Source organism: Salminus brasiliensis, chromosome 25, assembly GCF_030463535.1.
Source record: "Salminus brasiliensis chromosome 25, fSalBra1.hap2, whole genome shotgun sequence".
NCBI lineage: Eukaryota > Metazoa > Chordata > Actinopteri > Characiformes > Bryconidae > Salminus > Salminus brasiliensis.
Genome location: NC_132902.1, coordinates 16,735,020 through 16,748,075, shown reverse-complemented (window position 1 = coordinate 16,748,075; position 13,056 = coordinate 16,735,020). Strand labels below are relative to the sequence as shown.

The following is a 13,056-nucleotide window of genomic DNA, read 5'->3' as shown; positions in this document are numbered from 1 at the left end:
ACATAAGCAGGCGTGTTTAAAGCTGAAGAAATATGCACACAGAACACAGCCGTGAAAGCAATGCGAAATCCCAGATACTTTGCATAGTTCAGAAGTGCCCACCGGACGCACTTTTCACATCCCAAAAAGAGCACATCTGTCTATCAGTCTGTCTAGTTAGCCAGGTCTCATTCTCAAACTTACAAAGTACTGGCTGACTTCAACATTAGTGTAAGTAATCTATATTTTTATTTATTTTTATTTTCAAATTGAATTAAGTATTACTTTTTGCATCTATAATTACAGTGTACGTCTGCTTAGTTCTAGGCTAGTAGTAGGGTTGTTTTGAAAACTTTTTTATTTTGATATTTTAATTCTGTCATTACCTATAATTCTTTCAGCAAAACAAATGCAGCTCCACTTTGTATAAAAGGTATATGTACAGTAGTATTGTTAATTGACTCGTGTCTGTTGGTTTGCTTTTGGTTTTGGACCCAAGGTAGCACTCCTCATTCAACACAGCAAGGCCAACATGACCAGGACAGAGAAACCACAAACATGTGCAGAGCATGGGCTTTTTTAGGACTCTGACTGGTTGTGTTATTGGGTTGAGAGGCCCAAAAGCACAAATAGGTGGTTAATGCATGGATATTTTAGGTTTTACATTTTAAGATCACCTTTAGTCTGAGTAGTCTGGCTGCTCTTTCTCTCACTTTTGTTTTTGCTGTTCATGTGATAATTTAGAGAAGTAAAGCGTGTAGGTTCCTTACTAATGTGAAACCCATCTGCAGTCTGTTTCTTTACTGCTGTCACTTGTTTTGGACTCAGACGCAAACATGAGCAGCTCCTCTCTCTCTGGCAGAAACGGCACAATCTCAAAGGAAGAATGGTCCGAATGGGGTGGTGGGACTGCAGTGGCCTGTACTATCCTGGCTGTGTGCTTCGTGGTGGGAGTTCCAGGGAACCTGCTGGTGGTTTGGACCATTATAAAGCATGTAAAGCAGCGCTCACACACCGTGCTGCTCATCCTACACCTGTCCGTTGCTGATCTGCTGGTGCTGGTCACTCTGCCTCTGTGGATCTACTCGCTGGCTCATTCCTGGATGTTTGGTCAGGCCACTTGCAAGGCCATGGTGTACATCATCCATACTTGCATGTACGCCAGCGTCTTCCTCATCACCATCATGAGCATGGAGCGCTTCCTGGCTGTCAGGTTTCCTTTCCGGATGCTCCAGTGGAAAACCAGCAACATCATGTACAAAGCGCTGGGTGGGACCTGGGCTTTAGCGCTCCTACTGGGGATTCCGGCCTTCCTTGCACGACAGATGGAAGAAAACGCTGATGGTACACATCACTGCGACTCTACAGAGTACAGCTCCGTGCAATTGGAGGTTTTCTGTGGCTGTTTGGAGACGCTGGTGGGCTTTGTCATTCCTTTCTTCATTCTGGCCGTCTGCTATTGCCAGGTGGCTTCTCAGCTTCGGCAAATACAAAGCAGGAGTAAGCAAAAGTCTGCCTTTCTCATAGGCGGTGTGGTGATTGCCTTCGCTCTTTGCTGGCTGCCCTACCATGTTCTCAATGTCATTACCATAGCTTATCTGCTATTAGACCCCTCCGATGAGCTGCCCCTGGTCCCGAATGTGGTGGTGTTCGTTGCCGGAGCACTGGCGTTCATCAGCAGCTGTGTGAACCCAATGCTCTATGCCTTTGCTGCCAGAAATTTCCAGGGTGGTCTGAGGAAGTTGGCAATGGCCAAGCTCTTCCAGGAAGTGACGTCACAAGCAGCCCAAATCAGAGGAAAGGAGCCCCAGACCCCAGGCGGCTCCGACAGCGGCACAGACAAGGAAAAGACTTCCTCGGAAGTTTGAAGTGCGCTGAATTGAAGCTGAACTTGGTCAGCACCGATTACTGAAAACTGGTATAAAGAGGGCACCACAGTCGTTCAGTGGATTGGCGTTTTTCCTTTTTTCTCTTTTCCTAACCCCAGCCGATGTGGTACTTGGCCCGTCACCACTTTAACGGACCTTCAGAATCTGTTTGATCGGCTTGAATAAACGACTCTGGTTCGTTTTCACTGTTGGTGTGATTCGTTTTGGCAGATGTAAACACAGTAATCGCACTTGGATTATTAAGGAGTGGTTTGTTCGTGTTGAGAACGTGATCTGACCTTGATCCAACCCAACTGTCGGATGGTGTACTCTGCAAGTTCGAGCTAAACGGCTCCCGTAGCCAGATGTTAACCTGGTACATTGCCCAAATAATTACTACAGCTGTGCCATTGCTTAGATTAGGGCTGGAAATGCGACCATATACAAATGCGTGTATATGGTTACTATGATCAGTTATATCACATTACACTGAAAATTTGGGTAAACAGTGACAGACCGCATGTTTCACTACAAAAAAATCATTATTCCTGGTTAACTGGATACACTGTAGTGTGTGAAACATTAAATAAGAACAATTTTCATTTTTAAGTTTTTTCGAAGTTTTTACAGTATTTTAAAAAACGTTTATCTATTCCATCTTAATGTAAGTCAGAAAAAAATAAATATTATGACATATTGTGTATTATATAAACGTTTTATTATGACATATTGTGTAATTTGCCATTTGCCCAGCCTTAATTATAACATTTTTCTAAATAAATTTCTCTGTCTTGCAAAAATTAACCCTCCCCCCACACACACACTTTACCAAACATCATTGTGTCAAACTAAGATGACTTTCAACATACAGTTTCTTTATAGTCCCCAAAACCAAAACTAGAAGTAGGTCTTAATTCTTTGAAATACTCTCAGGAAAAAAAAACAAGAAGTAGTAAACATCACGTGGTCAGTCAAGACACAGATGGTGATTCAGGAGTAGCATTGAGGGGCAGTGTAGTACAAGTAGGGTAGTACAGTGTAGACTTTAGATTTTGCCACCCTTTTATAAACAGTGCCTTGAAGAAACCCCCTCTATTTTGTTTTTATTAACACACAGCTAAACTAATCCTGTTTTTTCCAAAACATCTTGATGTTAACACCTTAGTTTGTAGAGACACTGACCGTGTGTTCAGTGTGATGCTCACTTACCATCTATGATGCCTTTGGGAAATCCAATTCGAAATTTCATAATCTTAAACCTTAATCTTAATTCTTCACCTGAGAACAAATGAAGCCCAGTCCAGAAAATCAAAACTATGTAGCAGTTGAGACTTTTTGATACCCAGATAACACACCCATGCAGGGCTTGTATGGGTAGCCTAACTGGGAACCTGAAGGTTTTGTCCATGGGTTTCATGTTGACTCAACATATGGATGCCCACCAGGGTCAGTAAAGGGACCAGGAGGGGTTAAACATGGACCCCATCTGGGTTGTGCACTACACACAGGGCCTAGATTGGACCCATGTGAGATTAGGGTGTACAAACAGAATTAGCTGATAAGTTCTTCTGTTAAGGTAGTAAACCCAGGTGTGCAACCCTTGTCTTGGAGGACTCGCTGCACATTGTAGTGTGTAGTGTCAGGATCTTCATGAAAACTGCATAAATGAGTTTTAAGAAGAATTTTGTTCTTAAAACGATTGGTCAGTAAGGCCCCATGTTTAGAAAAGAGATGTATGAGTGTGAAGAACCTTTAAAATAATTAAAGATCCTTCAGTTGAGTCAACCTTCAAAAGCTTCTTCAAAAAGGTTTTTCACACTCACACATCTTTCACTTAAAAGGTTCTTAAGGGAGCTGAAAAATGTCAACTTTTTTAATAGCTTTGTGTTTTTATAGGTCTTTTTATTGGTGTTTGCCAGAGACATATTAAAAGTTACGTTTACATCAGATTTTCTCTTAAAACAGGGTAAACCGTGGAGTTGTGCTCTGGTGTACCTTATCTCTCTCTAAAAGTTTCACCACTACTGCTCTCCGACACTTCAGTTTAATGGTTTCTCTCCCTCTCGGCCGCTCTCAATCTTGTCTTTCCTGAGAAAACGGGTTTCTTTCCTGTGTTTGCTCTCTGAAGAGGAAGTGCTACTGCCTTTATGCAGTCTGCTCTCACCGTTCTCGGCTCAGAAGCGTGAGCGAGTTGTGCGCGGTGGGGTGTTTTTCTGGAGTAAGCATGAACGGCACGGGAAGTGTTTTTTGGATGAGAAATCAGCAGGAGCAGGAGGACGAGGGGGGTCATGCCGGTTTAGTGGCGGCCTGCGTGATCCTGTCTGTGTGCTTTGTAATGGGGGTTCCGGGGAACCTGCTAGTGGTGTGGACCATCATGAAGCATGTGAAGAAGCGCTCCCACACCGTGCTGCTCATCCTACACCTGGCCATCGCTGACCTGCTGGTGCTGGTCACTCTGCCTCTGTGGATCTACTCTCTGGCTCGCTCCTGGGTGTTCAGCGAGGTCGTCTGCAAAGCCATGGTGTACATCATCAATGCCTGCATGTACGCCAGCGTCTTCCTCATCACCATCATGAGCGTGGAGCGCTTTTTTGCCATCCGGTACCCTTTTGCCTCAGCCAGCTGGAGGAGGAAGGAGGCGCTGAGGAAGGTTCTCCTGGTGGTGTGGGTGGCCTCGTTTCTTTTGAGCGTCCCTGTGATAGTCACCCAGGTCTTGGACAAACAGCTGGGGGAGGATCAGTGCCTGTTTCGGCAATACAAATCCCATACGCAGGAGGCCGTGATCCTGCTTTTGGAGTCTCTGATGGGCTTTGTGATCCCCTTCTCCATCCTAGTGGTCTGCTATGGCTGTCTCTTCAGCCGCATTGCGCAGATGAACCTCCGGTCTAAAAAGAAGTCCACAATGCTGATTGCCAGCGTGGTGGTGCTGTTCACGCTCTGCTGGATTCCCCATCATATCGGAAACCTCTTGTCTCTAGTGCTCCTTACCCTCGAGAAAAGCTCTCAGGTAAGGATGGACAATGACAGAAAAATATAGCAACAGAATTCTTGAAGATATTTCTTACAATACATGATATTTAATCATCGTAATAAACCTCTCTTGTTTGTTCCTAAAAAGTTCTTCAAGGGTTCTATTGTAAAGGCAGAGGCTGTAGATAGAACCATGATGACTTAAAGAACCAGGCAAATGTATTAATAATTCTTTGCCTATTTAAAAATTTGATACACAAGGAAAAACCCCTGTAGATGGCTGTACAGAATCATTTTCTTCTTAAATGCCAAAGCACTAATGGGATAAAATTCAGTGAGACACTAGCAAAAGAGAGTTCCCACATTTAATGGACATGGACGAGGAAAGGGACAATTTTCTTAAGTGATGTCTTTGCAGAAATAATCTATAAAGAAGCAATAGAATAAAAGGTCAGCTGGGAAAAAATTCATAAATAAATGTGGCCTTATGGACTGACATTTTTGATGCTATCAAAATAATTTTAAGGCTACTTGTTATCACAAAGCTACTTTACACTTATTGTTGTCTATTGGCTGTTTATTATAAGCCCGTCTGTCTTTTTTAAGGTCTAGAAACGTTGCCGATAACCAGGACATACTCACAAAATACATACTGTGACTTAATTCATCTAAATAACACTAAATAACACACAATATTGTCATGATCTCGATCCCTAGGAAGCTGAAACCCTCCATAACGCAGTGGAAGCCATGACTATCGTGGCAGGAGCCCTGGTTTTCATCAGCAGCACGGTCAACCCCATCCTCTATGTTTTTGCAGCGAGGAACTTCCGCAGCTCACTGAGGGACATGGGCATCCAGAAGCTGTTCCGCCACCTTTCTAGCACAGCCACAGGCGAGGGCAACAAAGAGCTGTCCTACGTGTCCAGAAGGCAGAGCTCTCAGACCAGCACCTCTCAGTGCAGCATGGAGTCCAAAGCACAGATCAATCTGCTGGTGGACATATGTAACAACGCTGCTCACCAACAGAGTATGTAAAAGTACTGAGTTGGACAGATGAACTTGGAAGTATATAAAAAGTAATTATATCCAGTAAATACGGCGTGTGAGTTATATACGTATATATTTCTTTATGGACATATTCTAAGCCTAGTGTTGTGCTAAAGGAGTCTTCACATAGTGAAGCACCAATGACCACTGCCCAGGACTAAGTTGGCGCAAGTAAAACGTCTGCCTTTTGCCTTTGTAAAGTGTTTGAGGTATGTGAGTATCTTGGAGAAAGCATATCAGGGTCCAGACACGTTCTGCATGTCATACAGTATGTATATATATTTGTCACAGGTTTTCTGTGGAAGTGAAGTATATCTCATCCAGCCTGTGGAACTGCAGTGATGTTTATTCATCCATCTGATGCAAAATATCGGATGATCTGTCGAAAGGTTTAATAAATGTTAATGCACTGTATCATATTTAACCTCTCGATCCAGTGATTTCTTGAGTTGTTGATCTCTGTATGTACTGTTTTTCTGAGTGCAGTCTAGCTCCTGGAATGCAGTTACAGTATTGCAAACCATTTAGCCTAAAATCACACCAGCGCTACAAGCTGTTTTTACTAGTAATAATATTGGATGTACAGATTTAAAAAGTCTGACTAGTCTTATTACCAAGACAGTATATCCTCAATGTAATTTTGACTAGTCAAGTCAAGTCAAATGGGTTTTTATTGTCATTTCAACTATATACAGAGTACACAGTGAATTGAACAACATTCCTCCAGGACCATGGTGCAGCATAGACACCGTGCATACAGAACACAAGTGCAACTGTGCAAGTGCAGACAGACAATACAACACAATACAGACAGATAATAATAAATAATTTAGGGGTAGTGTGCAAATATGTCATATGTTACCATTGATTTACATGGAATTTCACTCTCTCTTATCCTAATAACATTTTTATGAGTAAAAGCTCCAGCTCCAGGTCTCTACTAACATGTTTTTACTAGTAGAAACTGTATGAAGATCCAGATATTACATTTTAAAATGATATTATAGAGATCTAAAACTGCACATATTCTAAATGCATGTTACAACTAGTCATATAAAATAAAATCTAATCAAAATAAAATGTGTAAAAGTGAGTGAAAAACCTGTACCTCCTGCCTCTGGGCAGCTGGGAGAACAGGCTGTGGCTTGGGTGGGTGGAGTCCTTAACAATCCTCCTGGACTTCCTCAGACAGCGGCTAGTGTATAAATCCAGAAGTCAAAACTACATTAGATAGTTAGCATCTGGAATTAGCATTTGTAGCATCAGTCAGACTTAGGAGATCTGGAGATCTTTACTGGGAGTTTTAGTAGTAAAAACGTAATTGTAGAGATCTGGAGCTGGAGTTTTTACTAGTAAGAATGTAATAGAGATACGAGAGTGGAGTGAAACTCCATATAAAATCAATGGTAGACTATGATTAGTCATATCAGCTTGTCATAGTTCCAGAGTTGGTGTCTTTGCTCAATTGTTTTTGGATATTTCCCCCAATTTTAGTCATGATCATTTCTCACGTAGACTGTTCTTTTACATGATGCTACGAGTGCTGGGAAGGTGAAAGCCAGCACGTACTTCCTTTTGAGTCACATGAAGCTCTGCCTTAATTCAGTGTCATTGTATAGCTGAGTGAGCTTGAACGTGCACTGACTAGCACTGGGAGGGTGGGACCTCTTGCCCACCCAGAGAGCGTCTTTGGGACGGCCATGGATGTCTCTGGCATCACTGGGAATCAAACCTGATCTCCTGATGATCAGGCAAACACATAGACAGCTATACCACTTAAGAGACCCAACAACAGTGATTCCTAAATGGTCAAGTGAGCATCACACTGAACACTTCCCTTCTTCATCTACCAGTTGAGATGATCTTACTGGACTGATTACCATAATTTACTGTTTTAATAATCCTATTTCAGGTAAACCACTAAGCTGAGGACAACAACATTATGTTCTATATAGGGGTCTCATTCACTAATCAGCCATAACATTAGCACCACTGATAGGTGAAACGCTGATTATCTTCATCTACAGAGACATCTATTAGGCAGCAAGTGAACAGTACGTGTGTGAAGGTGATGAATTTGAGCCACTTGACCGAAACTGTGATGGCTATACGACTGGGTCAGAACATCTCCAAAACATCAGGTAGGATTTTCTGTTATGCAGTGGTCAGTACCTACCAAAAGCGGTCCAAGAAAGGACAACCGGTGAACTGGTGAGAGGGTCATGGAGGGCATCTATGGAGGTCATGGATCCACAGAAGCCCCACCTCACAACTTACAGGACTTAAAGGATCTGCTATTAACATCTTGGTACCAGATACCAGAGGTCACCTTCAGAGGTCTTGTGTAGTCCATGCATCGAATGGTCAGATCTGTTGTAGCCACACAAGGGGGACCTACTCAATATCAGGCAGGTGGTGCTAATGCTATAGCTGACCACCTAGTACCTTATGTGAGCTGTACATTTTCCAAATCTGACTGGACTGAATGAGAATTCTATTGAAATACCATTACCAGTTTTGTGACATGCAGTTTGCTGCTGTCATTTTGCAGCAAAAGGATACGTCTTCCCTTTCTGGACCATACAACTTCTAGACTAATATAGACTAATAGATCTAATATGATAACATATTTTCATAAGTTTGATTCATCATTCTCATCCCCCTAGTGTGCATAATAAAGTGCAAGAGTGTTCCTCGTCTGCACGTCATCCTTTTCTTCTGTAGTCTGCCTGTTTCAGCATTTCAACATCAGCTTTAACTTTTTTCCACTGCATTGCAACATGTGAGCGTGTTTTTGTATCCAACGTATGAGTGAGAAAAGGGGAATTGCATACTGCTTTGTGTAACTTTTTTTTTGAGGGAACTGCAGTTTGATTTTGTACCAAGACAAGTGTCAAGTGTTCTTCATAAAACAAAAAAGAATGGTAGGTCTCACCCTACGCTATTATGCTATCTTTGGGAGATGCCATAGAAGAAACACTTATGGTTCCATAAAGAATCATGTTTCTAAGAGTGCGAAATGTGAAGAACCTTTCAACTGGTAAAGAAATGTGTCATCGAGTGAAGGTATAATCTCTATTATATTAACATGGTTCTTTATGGAACCAAAGTGGGTCTGCTGTGGCATCGCTCAAAGGACCTTTTGTATTTCACCATCATTGTTGGCTGAGCAAATTCATGTTGACCAATTAACCATAACATTAGTACCACCCGCCTACTACTGAGCAGGTCACCCATGTGCCACCACAGCAGATCTGACCTGTCAAAGCATGGACTCCACAACACCTCTAAAAGCGTCCTGCAGTATCTGGCACCAAGACATTAGCAGTTAGTAAATGCTGTAAGTTGTGAGGTGGTGCCTCAATGAGTTACATCACATCTTAGCTGCACATGACCTTGTTGCCGGGTCACCGGTTGTCCTTTCTAGGAGCACTTTTGGTAGGTTCTAACCTACCAGGAACACCCCACACGGTTTTAAAGTTGTTCTGACCCAGTTGTCTAGCTATCCCAATTTAGGCCTTGTCAAAGTGGCTCAGATCCTTCTGCTCTCCCATTTGTAGCACATCACCTTCAAGAACTGACTGTTCACTTGCAGCCTAATAGATCCCACCTCTTGACAGATGCCACTGTAGATGGAGATAATCAATGTCTTTCACTTTACCTGTCAGTGGTGCTGAACACTCTGCCCAGATAAGGACTTGAACCCAAGGCTACAGTGCTGAGAGGCAATCGTGCTAACCACCAACCAGCCACTGTGCACTTTTCCCTGAGGAACCATTGGAGTTTCATCTATTTGAAATTTTAACCTTCAAGAAATGTTTTTTTTTTAGAAGAAAAGGGATTCCTTGAAGGTTCCTCAAAGCACCGTAAGAGGTTTCACATTGAAGAACGTTAAAAGTTTCTCAAAGAAGTTTTAACAGTGTGCCACGGCCATTTCTGATCTTCATAAATGTATAGGTGAACTGGGTAAATGCTTAAATCTAGGACAAAAAGGTGATTTATTTAATAATTCTGATCATTATTTAGCATGTTTAGCATATTATTCATTATTTCAGGCCCTATCAGGCATTCTTTGATTAAACTTGATTCTGTGATCCGTGATTCTGGACATTTTGTCCTTTTTATTAACAAATTTAGCGAAGCTAAAATCTGAGCACGAGTACCAAGTACCAAACCACTGCCGTCCACAGGAAAAAACTGAACCCCTCTCCACCCAGCCTCGTGCCATCTCTCTAAACGTAGTCTCCAGACAAAGAGGAGGCTTATTAGGCAAGCCTCGGTCAGAGCGGCTGGGAGTGTGTGCAACAGAGGAAGTGAGTGGCTGAGGCTGTGCTCTGTGTTTATGAGTCAACAAACACCATGGCAATCAACTATGGGCCTGCTAAGGGCCTTTATGGAAGAATATTTTTACCACAAAGAGTTTGCAAAACATCACCTCGGAGACAGCACAGATACGGTAATGCAGTTCAGAATGTAGCTGAAGTGAGGCGTTTACGTCTGAGCCAATACCCCTCGTCTCCGCCACACACCCACCCACCCAACCCCACTCTTCTTCTCCTTGTACTTCTTCCAACTCAGTTTTAGAGGCTTTTCACACACACATGTTCTGTTACTTTTAACATGATCTGTGTATTTTTTTGCACATGCATTATAGGTCTTAACACAGAGATATGATCTAAACACACAATCAGTGTCAGACACTGTTCTTCTAGACTAACACAAACAATGTTAGCACACAGCTGTGTATTGCAGGAGCTGTAATGGTAGTTTTCTTTTTTAATTAAATGGTAAATGAATATTTACTGACCAGCCATAACATTAACAACACCTGCCTACTTGTTTCTACACTCATTGTCCATTATATCAGCTCCATTTACCATATAGGAGCACTTTGTAGTTCTATAATCACAGACTGTAGTCCATCTGTTTCTCTGCATACTTTGTTAGCCTCCTTTCACCCTGTTCTTCAATGGTCAGGACCCCACAGGACTGACCACCACAGAGCAGGTAGTATTTGGGTGGTGGGTCATTCTCAGCAGTGCAGTGACACTGACATGGTGGTGGTGTGTTAGTGTGCCTAGAACTGCAAAGTGTTCCAGTGTCATGCACAAGTTTGGAAACCCCTGGACAAACTGCAAACATTTTTTTAATAGTTTAGGCAAGATTACATCTTTATTTTATTAATTACAGGTTCCAAAATAAGGTTCTGTGAGATTCTTGGGCCGGCTTGCTGCACTGCTCTTTTAAAGGGTCTATCCACAGATGTTCAATGTTTAGGTCAGGGGACTGCGCCGGCCATGGCAAAACTACAGCTCGTTCTGCTGTAGAAGCCACCCTCTTCTTCATCTTCCAGAATTTGCTGGGACTGAACTGAACCATTCTTCTCTCTACCGATGAAATGTTCCCAGTGCCACTGGCTGCCACACAAGCCCAAAGTATGTTGGATCCACTCCCCAGTCTTAACAGTTGAAGAGGTGTTGTTTTTTCATGCAGACGTCAACTTGAACTTGACCCCCCCCCCTGTTTCTGTTAACTGTAATTTCTTAATGACATCACAGCTCCACTGCTCCACAGCTCAGTACTGGGAAGCCTTACACCCCGTCAGCATGTTCATGTGTATCTGCTTCCTCAGTAGTCATCGTCCTTGATGTAATGTCAATGTGCTTTAGTCCTGTTTTAGGACTGAATCTTTTCCCGGTCATGAGGTGTTAGTTCATTACTTAAGAATGAGGAAGCAAGAGTGTGTGTATTCTCTTTCAGTATTAGCAGTAAGCATGTTGGTGTGTGCGTTAGTACTTGTGGGTAAAGTGTAGTAAACACTCATTTGTGCTGAGCAGCAAAAAAGGAAGAACTGGGGAAACCTGACTTGAGTGCTGCACTTGACACAAACACACACAGAAGACGAATGTGTGGGCCTCTAGCTAACCTTTTGTCCAATCTGCTATTGAAAAGTTTGGGTGTGTGTCCATTACAGCAAAGTAACCTCCATTAATGAATGAATGTGGGTGTGTGCTCAGTGCTTTGACGAGTAATATTTTCATTAGGCAATACTAATAAATCAATCTATTAATTCTTCATTTGCTGCGATTGCCCTAACGCTGCATAATAGCTGTGTCACCATGGCTGATAACTTTGAATGTATGATAGAATAGGCAACATTTCATGGCTGCATAGCAAAGAAAACAACACAAAACTATATGTCCAAATGTTTGTGGACACCTCTTTAAATGAATGCATTCAGCCACTTTAAGTTGCACCTATTGCTGACATAGATGTGCAAATGCACACACACACACACACACACACACACACAGCTTTTCTATTCCCTGTAGAATTGAAGTATTGCCAGTAAAATAGGACTCTCCGGAGCGGATAAACATGAACCTATTGGAACCATGCCTAATGCCAGGTGTGGGCTACAGGGATATAAAGCCCGCCAGCATTGAGTGCTGGATCAGTGGAACTGGAATGGTGGTGGTGCTCCATCCAATAGTTTTGGCATGAGGTGGTGTGTTGATCACCCAACATTCTGACCTCCCTAATGCACCTGTCGCTAAATGCAATCAAACCCTCACAGCAATGTCCCAGAATCTAGCAGAAAGTCTTCCAGACAGGAGAAACGTTTTTTAAGAGCTTTAATTTCAGAAGCAACAATGAATGAGCATTGGGTGTCCCAATACTTTTGTCTAAGTGATTTAATGACGTTTGTACAATTTAATGACGATTGCAGTTTAAGTAATCACAGAATTACCTTAGTTACACTTACCAACAAGGCTTTTTTTGTGGCTATAAGAGCCATTTTTAGACCAATTCCAGCTTTCAAATGGTTATTTAAGCTGTCATGGCCTTGAAGAACTGAGGAACCCATGAAGAACCCTCCTGTTTTAAGAACCCCCCTCTGTCCATCACATTTAGCTTATTTCTCTGTTCAACAGCAAATAAATCTCATTAGGCCTAATCCTGTTATCTGAATGACACCGTTTGCTGCATCGTAAGCTTTCATTTTTTAGCCTCCAGACTGGAAAGCTTGGAGGACACGTACCGCTGGAAAGGTGAGCAAACAGGAGAAAATGGATTCTCCTCCACATCTACTTCCTCTGCTCATAACAGACCAATCATATTGAGTTTCATAGGTGTTGTGCTACTTTGCCCCGCCCTCACCTTTTGTGTTCAACCAATCAACAGCCTC

The 13,056-nt window shown here is 42.5% G+C and overlaps 2 protein-coding genes across 2 annotated transcripts; both read left to right on the top strand.

Moving 5' to 3' along the window:
- Positions 1-797: 797 nt before the first annotated feature.
- Positions 798-3,322, top strand: LOC140548224 (leukotriene B4 receptor 1). The gene has a single exon (XM_072671677.1). The coding sequence runs from the start codon at positions 816-818 to the stop codon at positions 1,845-1,847; it is 1,032 nt and encodes a 343-aa protein (XP_072527778.1). The 5' UTR covers positions 798-815; the 3' UTR covers positions 1,848-3,322.
- A 98-nt stretch (positions 3,323-3,420) lies between these two features.
- On the top strand, positions 3,421-6,272 carry LOC140548222 (leukotriene B4 receptor 1). Its single transcript, XM_072671676.1, has 2 exons — positions 3,421-4,854; positions 5,535-6,272. The coding sequence occupies exons 1-2, from the start codon at positions 4,072-4,074 to the stop codon at positions 5,853-5,855; spliced, it is 1,104 nt and encodes a 367-aa protein (XP_072527777.1). The 5' UTR covers positions 3,421-4,071; the 3' UTR covers positions 5,856-6,272.
- Positions 6,273-13,056: the final 6,784 nt, after the last annotated feature.